This window comes from Manis pentadactyla, chromosome 8, assembly GCF_030020395.1.
Source record: "Manis pentadactyla isolate mManPen7 chromosome 8, mManPen7.hap1, whole genome shotgun sequence".
Classification (NCBI taxonomy): Eukaryota; Metazoa; Chordata; class Mammalia; order Pholidota; family Manidae; genus Manis; species Manis pentadactyla.
The window spans coordinates 113003517-113018992 of NC_080026.1; the positions used below are offsets into that span (position 1 = coordinate 113003517).

Consider the following 15476-nt stretch of genomic DNA (forward strand, 5'->3'; position numbering starts at 1 on the left):
CTCATTCAAGCACTGCAGCACTGTCCATAGGTGAACTGACCAACCCCGTAGACTATTGGTGTCCGACTTCAGGCCAGATATCAACAAACCATTGTACCTCTCTATCATGCCTGCCCCAGTAGGATTATATGGTACATGAAATTTCCACTTTATTCCTAATTGCTGCACCCATTCTTGTAATGCATGTCCAGTAAAGTGGGTGCCTTGATCGCTTTCAATTACCTGCGGCCGGCCATAGGCTGCAGAGAGACGCTCCAGGCCCCTCTTGGTGGTTTGCTGATCTGTACAATGTGCAGGAAAAGCAACCAATAGTCCAGTAACCATGTCCACACATGTCATGGCATACCGATATCCTTCTGATATGGGCAGAGGCCCAATATAGTCTATTTGCCACCTGACAAGGGGTATTGGCTCCCTTATTATTGTTCCATGTTGCTGTGGGACTTAGTGTAAGTCCCTCTTAGAGCACACAAGGCACTCCTTCTGGCCTCTGCTGACTTCTTCAAAGGTCAATGGCAAGCCCCACTTATGGGCTACAGCCCACACTGTCTTTTGCCCCACATGCAACAAACACTGGTGTAGCCATTGGGCCACATCAGAGGCAGGCTTTCCTTCCAGCCAGTGCACCTAGGCCATTATGTCTGCTTCATCATCCCTGGGGATGCCAAAGGCAAATGGCCAGTCACATGATATACAGTAACAGTCTTAGTCTGACCAGAGGCCCATAGGTCTTGCCACAGCTCTTGCACCCAAAGGGGCCAGTGAGCAACCATCCAGCTGGCATGATACCATGTCAGTAGCCACAGAGTCAAACCCCAATAGATGGCCCAGCTGTCAGTGCAGACAACTATGGGGGAAGGCTCCTGAGTGATCATGAGCCATACTGCCCGCAACTCAGCCCATTGCTCTTCCCCTCTCCATCCTCCATCCATATTGTCTCAGTCTTAGGATGGAAAGCCACAGCCCTCCACTTCAGGGGCTGCCCATGACTGGAGCCATCTTCATGTATAGGGGCTTTTCTCTTCTGATAAGGAGTCTCGGCTACCAAAGGCTGAAAAGCAAGTTCTTCCTGCTTTCTGCTGGTATAGGTCACTGGCCCCAATAAGAGTTGGAGTTGTCCACTTAAGGGGCTAGTAGAAAGGGCGCTGCAGTGCTGTAAATATGCACCCAATTTGGCAGGTGTAGGTGTCTGTGCCACGCCATTCCGTGGCCTTTGGGTCTAGTCTCGCACCTACCCCATGATGGGATAGGTGGTTATTACCTTGGTCCAAGCTGTTCCAGCAATGGCTCCGTAGCCAGCAAGGCATGACACATAGCAGCCAGTTGCTTCTCTATCAAGGTGTACCAGACCTCTGCTCCTTTCCATACTTGTGACCAGAATCTAGTAGGTTGGCATGTCCATTCAAGCCTCTGCCAAAGACCCCATTCATAACCATCTTCAGTTACATGAACATCTAGTTCACAGGGCCTTGATGATTCCATTACATTCAAGGCCTATACAGCCTTGACTGCCTGCTTGGCAGCAGTAAAAGCAGCTGCACATGTCTCATCCTAGTCCCACCTGATGCCTTTTCTTACCAACTGTTATAAGGGTTTCAGAATTTGTGCCAAGTGTGGGATAAACACTCTCCAGTAGCCCAAAAGACCCAAAAACTCTTGTAATACTGCCACAGTGGTAAGGGTGGGGAAAGCCTGGACCTTGTCTATAACTGCTTCGGGAACAACTTTAGTTTTACCCGACCAGACAACCCCCAAGAATTTCACAGACAAACCGGGTCCCTGAACCTTGGTGATGTTCACAGCCCATCCTTTTTCCTGTAGATGTTGCAACAGCCTAGGAACTGCCCCTTCTAAATCTGAAAGAGAATCAGATGTGAGCAAAGTATCATCAGTGTAGTGATACAACTGCACTGTTTGCAGTTTCTTCCATGTGGCCAAGTCCCGGGCTACAAGTCTGTGACAGATGGTGGGACTGTGGAGATATCCCTGTGGAAGGACAGTGAATGTCCACTGCCGGCCTTCCCACCTGAAGGCAAACTGATTCTGGCTTTTCTGTGTTACGTCAATAGAGAAGAAAGCATTAGCAAGGTCTACTACATAATGATACGCTCCCAGTTCATGGCTGAGGGTGACAGGTCTGCTAGAGAGGGGACAGCTGCATGCAAAGGGGGTGTGACTTTATTCAATTCCCTGTAGTCCACAGTCATACGCCAGGAGCTGTCTGGCTTTCTCACTGGCCACACTGGGGGATTAAAAGGACTATGAGTGGGCTTTATGATGCCCACCCTCTCCAACTCTTGTAGAGTTTCTCCAATTTCCTTGTGCCCCCCAGGCAATTTATATTGCTTAATATTTGTCACCCACCAAGGTACAGGCAGAGCTAAGATGGGTGCTTAGCATGTCCCCTCAGAACTGCCTTTACCACATGTACCCTTAGTCTGAACTCACCTACAGTGGTCTGTAACCACAGGCCTTGCAGGATATCTACCCCCAAAATATATTCAGGGATGGGAGAATGTACATGGTTTACTCCTTTGGGGGTAAACGCCCTATCCCCAATGGGATTTGGGCTTTCTTCACTCTAATTGCCTTACCCCCATAGCCATCTATCACAGCAGGGGTCTCAGGAAAACGCTCAGGGTTGCCATGAATAAGAGAACTTTCAGCTCCTGTATCCACCAGTGCCAGGACATGTTGTACATTCACAGGGGACCAGTGAATTGCTAATTCTACATGTGGCCTCGGTCCCCACCATGTCCCCTAAGGTGGGGACTTTGACCCCCCCCTCAGTCAAACCACGATGCCCAATAGTCCTCCCGTGGGGGTCAGGGCTCAGGCAAATCCTGAGTACTGTCTCCCATGAAGTTTTGCAGGGACACAGGCCGGGCATGAGGCCTTTGACTCTGGTTTCTGTGTCCTGGACCTCAGCAGCTGGAACTGCTGCTCTGGCTTTAATTGGTGCCATAGTTCTAACAATATTTTATTGGGCTGCCTATCGAGTTTTTCTTTCAGTACCCCAGCCTTAATAAAATCAACCCACATCTGGGTCCTCGAGACCTTCACGGGCCCTTTGCACCTCTCCTTTCAGTCATGGACCGTACTTCCCTCTGTGCCCTTATTGTTTCAACCTCCCACAGATCTGCTAAAGTATGAATAGCCTCACTTAATGGGTTGCCCTAGGTCGGGGGCAAGAGTATTCACTAGGGACCCAAAGAGAGATGTGGGAGCTGTATGCAGGACCTGGTTTCTCATTCCTATAGTGAACACCTCCTCATCAGGGCCCTGGGGGTCCATATTATAGATGATGTTTTTCATACCCAATTCCCGCAGTACCTGTTGGAGCTCTGCATGTTTTCTAACTACTGGGAAAATATGGTAGATCACCCTGATTAGGCCCAGCTATCCTGATGGCAGCTGTCAGCCATTCCAGGAGTGTCTGATTCCCTGAGGTGTGACAGGCACTTTGCAACCATTGCCAGTGGGAAGGGTGAGTGATCAGGGAAGCCATTCTATTCATCTCAGTACCCAACACAATAATGTTGTCCACCCCCATATCCCAGAGACATAAAAGCCATGTAGGCAGAGATTCCGATGGCCTCTGCCTATATCAGAGGCTCCTGTCCACCAGCTCATCCTGGGCATAGGGGCAGAGCATGGAGTGCTCCACAACCTGGGGAGGGGGCTGCTCCTCCCCCTGAGAAGCCCATGGTTGTTTCATTTTTATTTTCTTGATTACAGCTGGGTGGGCCTTTAAAACAGATCCGTCAATGGCCCCACCTCCTCCTCTTCTCCCTCGGGGTTCTCCACCATTTCCAGGGCTGAAGGCACCACTCTTTCCTCCCCCTCCCCCATGGCCTCCTGCAACGCGGCTTTTCCTGCCATCAACCCCCTCGCCACTGCTAAGCAATCTTCTAGGAGCGTGACCTGCCTTTTCAGTAACTGTCTCTCTTCTTTAACAGCATCCCATATCCTAACCCTCTCGATAATCCTCTTTCTCCTGTATAACATTTTCCACTGTCTCAATGAAAAGAGATCCTACAATGCCAGCCACTACACAGCCCCCTAAGGACTCCAAGCACACAGAGGGCTATTTCAGCAGCTTCCAGTGTTTCCACCCTTCCCCAGTTCTGGGGAAGGGCCCACTCCTCTAGGAGGTACTTTACCCTAGACCAATTCCCCACTAGGGGTTCCCAAGTTGGAAGCGCCACAGCTGGGGGGATAATAACAGGTGAAGCAGCACCCTCTGCCACTGCATCTGCTGGGGCCTCTCCACCATTCACAGGAGCAGCACTCCCAAAGGTCACACCCATTATAACAGACTGGGTTCAGAAGCACCCTGCTGACTGCCACCAGATGTAAGTCTGGGGAGAGGAAATCCTGGGGCAAAACACCTCTAAAAACCGAAATCAGTCAAAGGGAGAAATAAAGTTTAAAACGTGTTGATTGCTTACAAACTGCAGTCCAGGGCCATCTTTCGCTTCTGCTCCAGCAGAAGCAAAAACTGGCCCTCCCCCTCACCTCTCAGGTATAGATAAGCCATCCTTCACCCAGGTAATTACCCATTGATATGGAGATTAACTTCTCTCCACCCCTGAGGATATGCAAATGTACTAAAGCCAGGTGAGATACTCCAGAAATGTTACAATTTTACCCACATCATCTGACACATCTGAGAATGGGGGGAAATTCACCGAAGACAGCACGGGAGGCAGCATCAAGGCTGAGAGAACTTTGGCCATCTGGCTCTGAGAACTGAATTCCATAGGCTGTGAGCTCTAGCAAATGGCCTAGGGACTCAGTTCTGGTGCCCGGCTGACCACACCATCAATACTGTGGTGGGGAAACTTCTGGCTCAGGCTCATAGTGTCTCAGCCAGGTGTTCCTCCACTGTCCAGGTCTTTCAGTAACTTCAACGTGGGTACTCTTCTGCTCAGGCTTTGATGGCTCCCCCAAACTCCTTACCTTGCCATAGACATCTTCCATAGTATAGCCTCCACACAACTTTTAAGCCTGATGTTTCATTGCTCCCTGGCCATAGCCTGTCCTCTGATGAAACCCTGCTGCTTCCTGCTCTTGCTCTCATACTGATCCCTCTTCAATTCTTGGGATACCTCTTTCCCATCACTATCTGTTGGAATCCTATACATCCTTCAAAGACTCTCTCAGACGTCTCTTCCAAGAAGTCTCAACTCCCCAATGGTGCACCTGATCTCCTGCATATCCTTGACACTTCTTTCCAGTAGGGCTTGATTAATGAGCCCTTGATTCATGTTTAATCCAGTGTTCTGCACATAGTAACTGTTTAAAATATGTTCCTTACGTTTTATAGAATGTGTCTCATGCAGGAGGAGGCAATTTGACCAAGAGATTAAGGCTATTGTCAGATTTCTCAGGTGTATTCTCCATGTGTGACTTTGAGTAACCTTTTTAGGCCTCAGTTTCCTTATCTGTAAAGGGGAATAATAATTATATCCACATCAAGATCTTGCAAAGATTAAGAGTTGTTTTTTTACTAGGCTTTTAGCACAGTGCCTGAACGTAGTAACTTTTCAGTTAAGTGTCTGAGGTTGTTATGACTCTTATTATACTCCCTTAAGTAGAATGTGAGCTGCCCAGTTGGGAGGTAGAATACTGCTTAACACTGATCAGTAAGGGTTTACTGAACAAAGGGCTCCAGATCAGATGACAGGGTTGGGTAAGACTAGGTCAAGGCCAGGAGGAGGAGGCCATCAGGAACAGGGTTTGGGGGCCCAAGCCCTGCTGGGATCTAGGAGCTCTGGATTCCCACCTACTGTGTGACCTTAGGTGAGTCCTCTTCTCTGGCTTTGGTTTTCCAGCATAATGTAAATTGAGGGGGTTGGACCAGGTGAACAGCAAGGTCCCTGGCAGCCCAGATGTTTTGTGAGTTCTAAGCTTCCAAGGGTTAAGTTCAAACAAAAGATTAAATAAAGAAACTTTTAGGCTTCTTGGAGGACTCCCTTACATCCAGAGGGCCTGGAGCAAGCACTGGGGTTTGGAGTATATAAACTGGATGGAGCTGAATGGCAGCACCTCCTTCGAAAAGCCTGTAATCAGGAACCCTCCTCCCTCACTGGAGCTGGGGGATAGGGGTAAACTTGTGTGCAGTCTATGGACATTTCCTGGGCATAAGCAGAAACTTTGGGGAGGAATATCTATGAGTAATGCAGATTCTCAGAGGTGAGAGAAGTTGAGAGAACTTTAAGGGTCTGGCCCAGAGAGGACTGAGGGATAGGGGACACAGAACACACCTTAGTGGGTGTGACCTGTTGTAAGTCTGGGGAGAGGAAACCCCGGGAGCAAAATACCTCTAAAAACCAAAATCAGTCAAAGGGAGAAATAAAGTTTAAAACCTGTTTATTGCTTACTAATTACAGTCCAGGGCCTTCTCTCTCTCCTGCTCCAGCAGAAGCAAAACTGGCCCTCCCCCTCACCTCTCAGGTACAGACAAGCCCTCCATTGCCCAGGTAATTACCCATTGATATGGAGATGAACTTCTTTCCACCCCTGAGGAATGATGCATATGTACTAAAGCATACTTCTTTCCACCTCTGAATGCCTATTGATATGCAGATATACTAAAGCCAGATGAGATATTCTGGAAATATTACAATTTTATCCACACTTGTAAACCTGCCTTGTTTCAGAAAAGGATTTGAGGAGTCTTGCCAGCATGCAGACAATTCTCCAAGCATTAAAACATAAATTTTGTGACAGAGATATGTAGTACACTTTACATGTGTATCCTTTTGGACCCAGAGATTCAATTTACTTACTATGGTTTTTATTTTTAAAAACAAAACTTACAGAAGAGTTGCCAGAATAGTGCAAAGAACTCTTGCTTACTCTTCTACCAGATTCACCAACTGTTAACCTTTTGCCATGTTGCTTTCTCAAATTTATAGCCCTTAATCGAATCTTGCTACTTGTCCCAATAATATCCTTCATAACAACTTTCTTTCTGGTCCAAGATTCAAAACCATATCATGCATTGTATTTAGTTTTCATGTCTCTTTAGTGTCCTTTGACCTGAAATAGTTTCTGCTTTGTTTTGTTTTGTCTTTGATTTTTATGACATTGACATTTTTGAACAATAAAGATTAGTGGGATTGTCTCTCAGTTTAGATTTATCTGATGTTTTCTCATGATTATGCATTGCTGCTGAATTGATGTTGTGTTTTCTCAGTTTAATGTGAGAAAGCACATGATGCTGATTTGCCTCTGTTAAAGAAAAATTTTCAAAACACTTGTTAAAGGTGGTAAGACTTTATTCGTAAGATGGGCCATTGCAGTGGGGTTAAAGTGGTATTCATCAGTTTTCCCTACTCCATTATTAGGTTACTACTTTTTACTTTGTAATTAATAAGTATCTTATTGGAACATACTTTGAAACTATGTAAGTATCTTGTTTCTTATCCAACTTTCACCCATTAGGTTTATTATTAATGAATAATTTTCACCTGAATCAATTATTATTATGATGATTGGGACTGGTAATTTTCTGGTTTCATTATTCCTTCTACTGTAAGTAGGAGCTTTCTTTTCATATTTATTTATTTAATATTAGTTTGGACTTACGGGTCTTTATTTTATTTGGTTGGTTATATAATCTGCTACTGTGATTAATTATTTTGATCCTTAAATTGTCTCTGATTTGGCCAGTGGAAGTCCCTTCAAGCTGGCTCCTTTGTTCTTTTGACATTTTTAAGCAGTCCTTTATTTTCTGACACAAGTTGTTCCAAGCTTGTACAAATCTTGTGCCAAATCTTATGCCTTCCTCACCTTGGCCTTTGAATCAGCCATTTTCCCAGGGGCCTGGCTCCTTTTAGTGGAGAATGGAATTTTGAACCAAAGATCTAGATGGCTAGTAGCTGCACTGGTTGCTACTACAGTATCATTGCTCAGTGATTCAATTTCTAATTCTAAGACTTTTATATGTGAACATATAAAATTTTATATGTGAACGAAGATGCATATTCAAGAACATTTGTTTTCTCATCAACTTCATTACTTCCAAATAAGACCAAGCCGTCATCTTGTTTTGCCTGTTACTTCAAAAGCCTTCTAACTGGCCTCCCTATTTCCACAATGGCTCCTCTACAATCTCTTTTCCACACAGCATCAAGATTTAAGAGAAAATCTGATCACATTCTTCCCTCATTGCCCTCCAAACCCCAAAAATAAAATCCAAAATTCTTAACATGGCTTCAAGGTCCCACAGGATCTGGCTCAGTCCCTAACCTCATTAACTAACACTTTCCCTCTGGCTCATAGGGCAAGGATACTCCAGCCTCTCTCCAGGGTTTTTGTACCTGCTTTTCTCTCCCACGTATTCAAATGGCTTGTAAAGGTCTTTACTTGGTCTTCACCTTAGAGTCACCTCTTCAGAGAAGTCTTCCCTAACCAACCTATTGAAAACAGCACCCCAGCATTTATCACTACCTGACGTTGCATCGCATATTCACCCATTCACATGTTGTCCATCTCTTTCTCTACGTTACACCCCTAAAGTGTGAGGGCGGGGACTTGTTCAGTCTTCTCCTGTAGTCCCAGTGCCTAGAATACTGCCTGACATATTGTGGGCTCTCAATTGCCTGCTGAGTGAAGGAAGATAATTTTCACTCCTTAGGGATGTTGCACCCACATGGCCTCTGCCTGGCTTCTCCCTTACAGTTCTCTTGACAAAGCTAACTTCTTCACATTCTTGGCTTTAGTGTCATTTCCTCTGAGAAGCTTTCCCTGAGCACCTTATTTCAAGTTAAGTTCAGCTACCCCACTCAAATTTTCTATGTCAGCCTTATTCCTGTGGTAAAACGTATAACTTCCCTTTATCTATTTGCCTGTTGCGCCATCCCCAGATCTCCTCATTAAAATGCAAGCTCCCTAAGGGCAGAGCGTGCCAGGGCAGTCTCTTTCACTACTGAATCCCTAGGGCCTAAAACAGTTCCTGGCAAATGACAGGCACTCAAGAAACTTTTTGGATAGAGTTTAATAGCTAAAAATTGGAAAGAATCCAAATGCTGTAGAATATTGGGTGGCTGTTAAAGAAAGAGGTAGGTAGCTCTATATGCATTGCCATGGAATGATGTCTAAGATACACTGAATTTAAAATGCAACAGGCAAAACAGTGAAATTCCTGTTATACAGTTAATAACTATGTACACCGAAAAACAAAAGAAAAATAATAGACTCCAGTGATCATCTCTTAGGAGAAGGATATTAGAAAAGATTTTAACTTCCTATTTTATGTGTTTGTGTATTGCAAACTTTTTTTGTTTTTTAACAAATGCTAACATTTGAGCACTTAGTACATGCCAGGTACTGAAACATTTTGAGTGCAGGATTTTATGGCATTTTCTCAATTACCTTATAGAGACAGGTCTTAATACCACCATCTCCATTTGCATTGAGAACATTGTCTCAGGGACATTAAGTAATTCACCTAAGGTCACATAGCAGACCCATCACATCATACCATCTCCTTATTTTTTTTTAAAAGGAAAAGAAAGTAATATTAAACTGGGGGGTAGCAGTTTAGGTTCAGGCTTTACACAAAAGATGCCAAGCAAATCTGGCTGAACTCCCTAGCAACCAGGGAAAACAGAAAAATATGATCATTTATGAAGTCCTTGGTGCTTCAAAGATAAAAGCGAACCACACAACAGGAGAAACCCATTTTCCAAGTGTTAAGGTTTGAGAGAATTTCTCCAAATACTCATAAATACAGCAGTGTTCAATCAAGTGGTGTACAGCTTCAATAACACACCTGTATACTAAGGTAGCTCTTGGCCAGCTACAGATGGAAGTTCAATGAAAGCAATTCCGCAAGGAGCCAAACTTAAGACAGTCTGGGCATCAGGTCTGGTGAGCTGGCTAGACCCATAGTAGTAAACACTGGATGTGTGGCCTAACCTTCTAGCAAACCTTCTAGAATATTGCAAATTCAGTCTATTAGACACTTTTAGCAAGAATCAGGAGACAAGAAGTGACATTCCTCTTAAATTTCAATCCTTGTAAATTTTCTAGGTATAGGCTGGATTGGTTTTATACTTCCCTTACAGATAAACTGAGGCTCAGAAAACCTCCTTACATGACTAAAAAATGTCAGAGCCAGTCCTCAATTTATGTCTTAGGCATCCCTTCCTCAGCCATAATTACCACCCATGCTTCAGCATAGGAGCTTATGCTATCAGTATCTCTCTGGGGGTCGTGGGCCGCAGGAGTCAGGAGGGTGTGCTCTTGCACACTGGAGGAGCTGGTGAAGAGGGGAGCTCCACACTAGCCACCCCCGCCCCCCAACTTGTACCCCAGGCAGCGAAGTACAGCTCACATTACACAGACGATGACACCCCCACTCACAAACATAAAAGTGATCTCGCAGCATACACTTAACTTTACTCATTTATTTACCTTTGTAAGCTGGGGATAAGTGGGCCCTCAACTTGGGTAGTTCGAGGAGCTTTGCCAAGGACGAGAAGAGGAAAAAGTGAAAGGTGGGGGTCTTACTGCAGGGCATCCTTCTAAGGGGAAGAAGATGGGGAGGAGGAGGAGGAGAAAGAGGTGGGGGTGGGCGGGGAAGGGTCCGGGCCGTTCTTCCACTCCACCCCCAGGCATACCAAGCCTAAGCGGAAGGAAAAAGTAACGGGACAACTACCGAGATGCCCTTGATCCCTTCTCGCTCTGCCCCCCCGCCCCACCCCAGCAGTAACCGGAGAGAAATAGGAAGGTGCACGGGGTGGGCGGCGGGCAATTTTGGTAAAAAAGCAAATCCAGGAGAGAGGTGCACCCAGCGCCGACACACAGCCGAGGTCTCCCTCCACGCGGGCTGGCGGCAGGCGCAGGGGAGGAGGGCCGCACGTGCTCACCCGGGCCGGCCGCCGGGCCCCGCAGCGCCCTCAGCTCAGGCCTGTCCTCTTCTTCCGGCGACCGCGCGCTTCCCGGGTGGGGCTGCTGTCGCCACTGCAGCTGCTGGCGGGAGGGCGGAGCACACGCCTCTTCACGCGGTATTCGGGCTCGAGGACGCGCGGCTCTGCCTGAAGCAGGAACTCGCCGCCGCTGTAGGTGATGCGCACGTTGGTGCGCGGGTACGTGCCGTAGACGCGCCGCAGCTCCCGCAGCACGAAGTCTGGCAGCTCCAGGCGCGGGCCCCGCGCGCGCTCCACGCGGCCCCAGCACAGCTCCGCCTGCAGGCTGCAGCCCTCTAGCCAGGATTCCCAGCTCTGGGCCGCCGCCGTCCCCGCCGCGGGCGACTGCAGCGACGGCCCCAGGTAGCTGGGAGCGGGGAACGGTTGGCTCAGGGCCGTGGCGTGGGCCTGCGGGAAGGCCCACAAGGGCGGCGCGAGCGCTAGGAGCGCGCTCGGGCCGTGGAAGCTGTGATATTCCCGCGGAGCCGCCCACTCGCCCGCGCTTAGGCACAGGGGCCTGCTGCAGAAGTTGTGAGCCTGGATGGGAGGCAGCAGCAGAGGGGCGGGCAGGTAGGTGTAGGTGAGGGCCTGCAGCGGAGGCCAGACGCCCTTCTCGGGTGCCAGGCAACTGTATGAGTACATGGTCTGAAGCTCAGGCGGCGGGCATTTTTACAGGGGCCTGGTCCTGGTCCAGACCTGTGGTGGGGGTGTGTGCGATACACTTCGATCTTATCTCCACCGTCTGTCCCTGGGGCCTGATAACTCGGGGCGCTGGTTCACAGCAGGAGCCCTTACCGCGCATGCGTGCCTCATAGCTTTGGGGAACTAGTCCTAAAACATTCAGCTCCCACCTCTCTTGTCCTAGGGCTGGGCCCTAATCCCAGGCTCCCACCAGGCTTTAAGGACTCAAGGCCTTTTCAAGCCCTCAACCCAGAAATGCTCTTCCCAGGTAACTCCCCACTCACTTGTCTCCTTCAGCCCAGAGGACCTGGTTCCCGGCATTTGGTGCAGCCACAGAGGTCCAGAGCAGGACTCCTCTCTGCCACCGCTTTTTAGTCGAGCTGCTCCCCTCCATACCCTGCGTCAGCCACACCTCCTGGTTTCCAGGCAAAAGGAAACATCCTGAGCTGGCCAGGAGCCAGCCAGCCTGTGTCTACACTAGGTGAGCCTGCTGCTCACCTAGGCAGTGAGTCCTGTGCTCAGGGATGCCCTCACCACAACATCACTGAAGGCATCCCGACACCCCTTCCGATCAAGTTACCAGTTTTCCACACTCCATTTTCTTACCCCCTCCAAATGGGTTGGGTTATTCTAATACTTGAGTAAAGTGCCTGCAGACGAAGCACTAAATCAGGTTGCTTATGAGCATCTTCTGACTTCAAGTTTACATCAACCCTAGGAAGGAGGTACTAATATTTTACACACTTTACATAGCAGAAAGCTGCTTGCCTCAGATTTGGTATGCAACAAATGTATTCTACGACTGGGGCTTCTGTAGTTTAAGTATTTGCTTAAACTCACACAGCTAGTTATGGTAAGGGCAAAATTCAACCCCATGTCTGTCTCAAGCCTCATGTTCTTAGTATTAGCCATATCACCGGTCCATGCTGGGGCTTCATTCATACTATTTCACAGGCCTCCCCTTTAGAATGTTGTATGAGAAATCCTAATAGCCATGTGAAGAACATGGTGATATCATTCTCATTTAATAGATAAGGAACCAGAGGCTCAGAGAAGTTAGGCCACTTTTTTAGGTTCCTACAGTCTGTAACTGGCACAGTGGAATTTGAACCCAGTTCAACTGATGTCAAAGCTCAGAGGCTACTTGGGTGAAGCAAGAAAGATTGCTTCATCCAAATGGAGGTAAGCCCTGTCTGAACTTAAGTCATCTCCTATTCAATTAAAACTGATGGCCTCTCCCCGCTGCTGGGCTGCCTTGCTGTCACACTTTTCCCCCTTGTCTGCCGACTCATGCAGCATCACCGGTAACCCCCACAAATTCTCCTAGTTTCTCAGCATTCCTGAAAACTCAGCTACCCTCTGAGAATATCTCCTATACTCACGCTGGTGATGTCATGTTTCTTTATTCCTGACTGAGCTGCTCTCCCAAGTCTAACTTGGGCCAGTGGCCTAATGAGGACAGCTACCAGGACTGGGGTAGGGTATCTGCCTAACACTCCCTCCCCAACAACTCCCTCTGTCCCCTCTAAGCGCTGGTTCCAGGAGCCTCACCCTCTGTCCACTCTTAAGCGCTGGTTCCAGGACACAGCAGCCTTTGTTAGGGGAGGCCTCCTACCCCCAAGATGTCCACAGCCCAATCCCTGTGAACCTGTGGATATGTTATGCCACATGGCAAAGCGGAATTAAGGTTCCAGATGGTGGGAAGGTGGTTAATTAGCTGTCCTTAAAATGAGATTATCCTGGATTATCTGGTGGATCCAGTGTAATCATAGGGGTCCTTAAACATGGATGAGGAAGGCAGAAGAGTCAGAGTTGGGGAGATGTGAGTATGAGAAAGAGTCAACCAGCCTTTGCTGTCTTTGAAGATGGAAGGGAGTCATGAACCAAGGAATGCAGGCAGCCTCTGCTGGAAAAGGCAAGGAAATGGGTTCTTTCCTAGAGCTTCCAGAAAGGAATGCAGCCCTACCAACAACCTGATTTTAGTGAGACAGACTTCTAACCTCCAGAACTATAAGATAATAAGTTTGTATTGTTTTAAGCTACTAAGTTTGTGGTAATTTGTTACAGCACTAATGGGAAATTAATGTATCTCCCTACTCTTACCTAAAACTGCTGCTCTCCAATCCCAGCACCTGAGGAATGTCCAAGACTACCTACAGACTGACCTCACCTCAGCCTGGAGTTCAATGATGGGCCCTGTGAGAGTGGCCAGTTTCTCTATCTGCTCCTACGTGGAGATCTGGTCTCATCTGGTGGGAGATGGAGAGAGTGTGAGAACAAACTCACATTGGAGCCTGGGAGGGTGAGAAGTTTGTATTTTAATATTCGCCCCTACATGCTTGCTGAAAGCCTGTTGGTTCTGGGGAAGGAGTTTAGAGGCCCAATGAGAAAAATAAGGGTCAAGCTATGAGTTTCTCTGTATTCATTACACCAATTCCAGTAACAGTCAACAGACTTTTTGGGAAGAGCATTTCTGGGTCCTCATCTAAGTAAAGTGGTTCTTGGAAAGTTGGCTCTATTCCATCCTTAAATTGTGGGTGATTTAGGGCTAAGCCAATCAGCACCGACCTTCCTCTGGCCATAGTGATGGGTTTAGGGTAGCCATGTGATTTAATTTGGCCAATGGGGCCAAACCCAGACTTTGTTCACTTGTTTGGTGGAGAAGAGTGTTTTCTTTCTCTGGACAGAAATCTGAAACAATGCAGGCTGAGTGGAGAGAGAAGGCATGGAGCTACAGAAGTGGAGCCAAGGGACAGAAACTGGGTCCTGGTGACATGGTTTGAATCCTGGACTTTAAACTTATGCAAGCCAATAAATTCCTTTTTCTCTTCCAGTTTTACTCAGGTATAGTTGACATGTACCACTACACCATTGTATAAGTTTAAGGTGTACAGCATAATGATTTGTCTTATGTGTTTGTGAAATGACTACCAGAACGAGTTTAGTTAACGTCCATCATTTCAGATACAAAAAAGAAAAAATTTTTTTCCTTGTGATGAGACTTAAGATTTTCTCTTCTAACAACTGTAAAATATACCAGGCAGCATTAACTCTAGTCATTATGTCATACATTACATCCCAATACTTATTTACCTTTTAACTGGAACTTTGTGTCTTGTGGCCACCTTTATGCAAATCTCTCTCCCTTCAATAAATTCTTTTCTTGCTTAATCTAGTTTGAGTGGAGTCTTTTTTTGTTGTTATTACACAAAACCAGTTGTATGTTCTTTATATAAATTTAACTACAGAAGACATAATGAAGTGGCCATTTTCAAAATTACATTACAAAGCACCATCACCCTAAATCTTTAGAAAATTAAATGTTTGGATCATTAGACTATGGGATGGAATCTTCTGTTGCTTGCAACAATACACTCCGATTATTTTTCCTCCAGCATTTTATTATGAAAATTTTCAAAATACAGCAACCGGAGTAATTTTTGATCAGTGAATCCCATGATCAGAGGCTCTCTTGTAGGCAAAGTAGACGGTAGATTGGTGAGAGATGCTGAAAGTTAGTCTTGGAGGAGGTTCTCACATTACCCCAGGAAAACTGACAACCAAAACAGGAGCCAGGATATGGAAAAGAGGGATGGGAGCAGATTCACCTGGACTGTAACCGCCTGGATGGAGAGGGAGGGTATAGAGGTGGGTGCACATGTTTTTGGTTTGGTTACCTGGGTGGGTAGTCAAAGTAATCTTGGAGATAAAACTCATTAGTGGGTGACTGGAAGTTGAGAGAATGGTGAGTTCAGGTGGACATTTGGGGAACTGTCCAGCAGGCAGTGTTATGTTCAGGCTGGAGATGGGAGGTGGGGTAGTGTGATATTAATGAGTTATAAGAAATACATATTTGGTCGTTCATATGACCAA

General features: G+C 46.8%; 1 protein-coding gene and 1 long non-coding RNA gene across 3 annotated transcripts; one reads left to right on the forward strand and one right to left on the reverse strand.

Moving 5' to 3' along the window:
• Nucleotides 1–8005: 8005 nt before the first annotated feature.
• On the reverse strand, nt 8006–11987 carry C8H10orf95 (chromosome 8 C10orf95 homolog). 2 transcript variants are annotated; one of them, XM_036899025.2, is made up of 3 exons: nt 11888–11987; nt 10884–11618; nt 8006–10639 (listed from the first exon to the last, which is right to left on the reverse strand). In XM_036899025.2, exon 2 carries the CDS (start codon nt 11562–11564, stop codon nt 10914–10916), a length of 651 nt encoding a protein of 216 aa, XP_036754920.2. In that variant the 5' UTR covers nt 11565–11618; nt 11888–11987; the 3' UTR covers nt 8006–10639; nt 10884–10913. The 2 variants fall into 2 exon arrangements, with proteins under 2 accessions (XP_036754920.2, XP_036754919.2); XM_036899024.2 differs by having other exon boundaries at nt 8006–11618.
• On the forward strand, nt 11147–14778 carry LOC118919255 (uncharacterized). The gene is made up of 2 exons (XR_008998992.1): nt 11147–12084; nt 13733–14778. It is a non-coding gene; the product is annotated as an uncharacterized LOC118919255 (long non-coding RNA).
• Nucleotides 14779–15476: the final 698 nt, after the last annotated feature.

What these genes read in the sequence shown, in the direction of transcription:
- C8H10orf95 (XM_036899025.2), bottom strand. Translation starts at nt 11,564, where the DNA reads ATGTACTCATACAGTTGCCTGGCACCCGAGAAGGGCGTCTGGCCTCCG.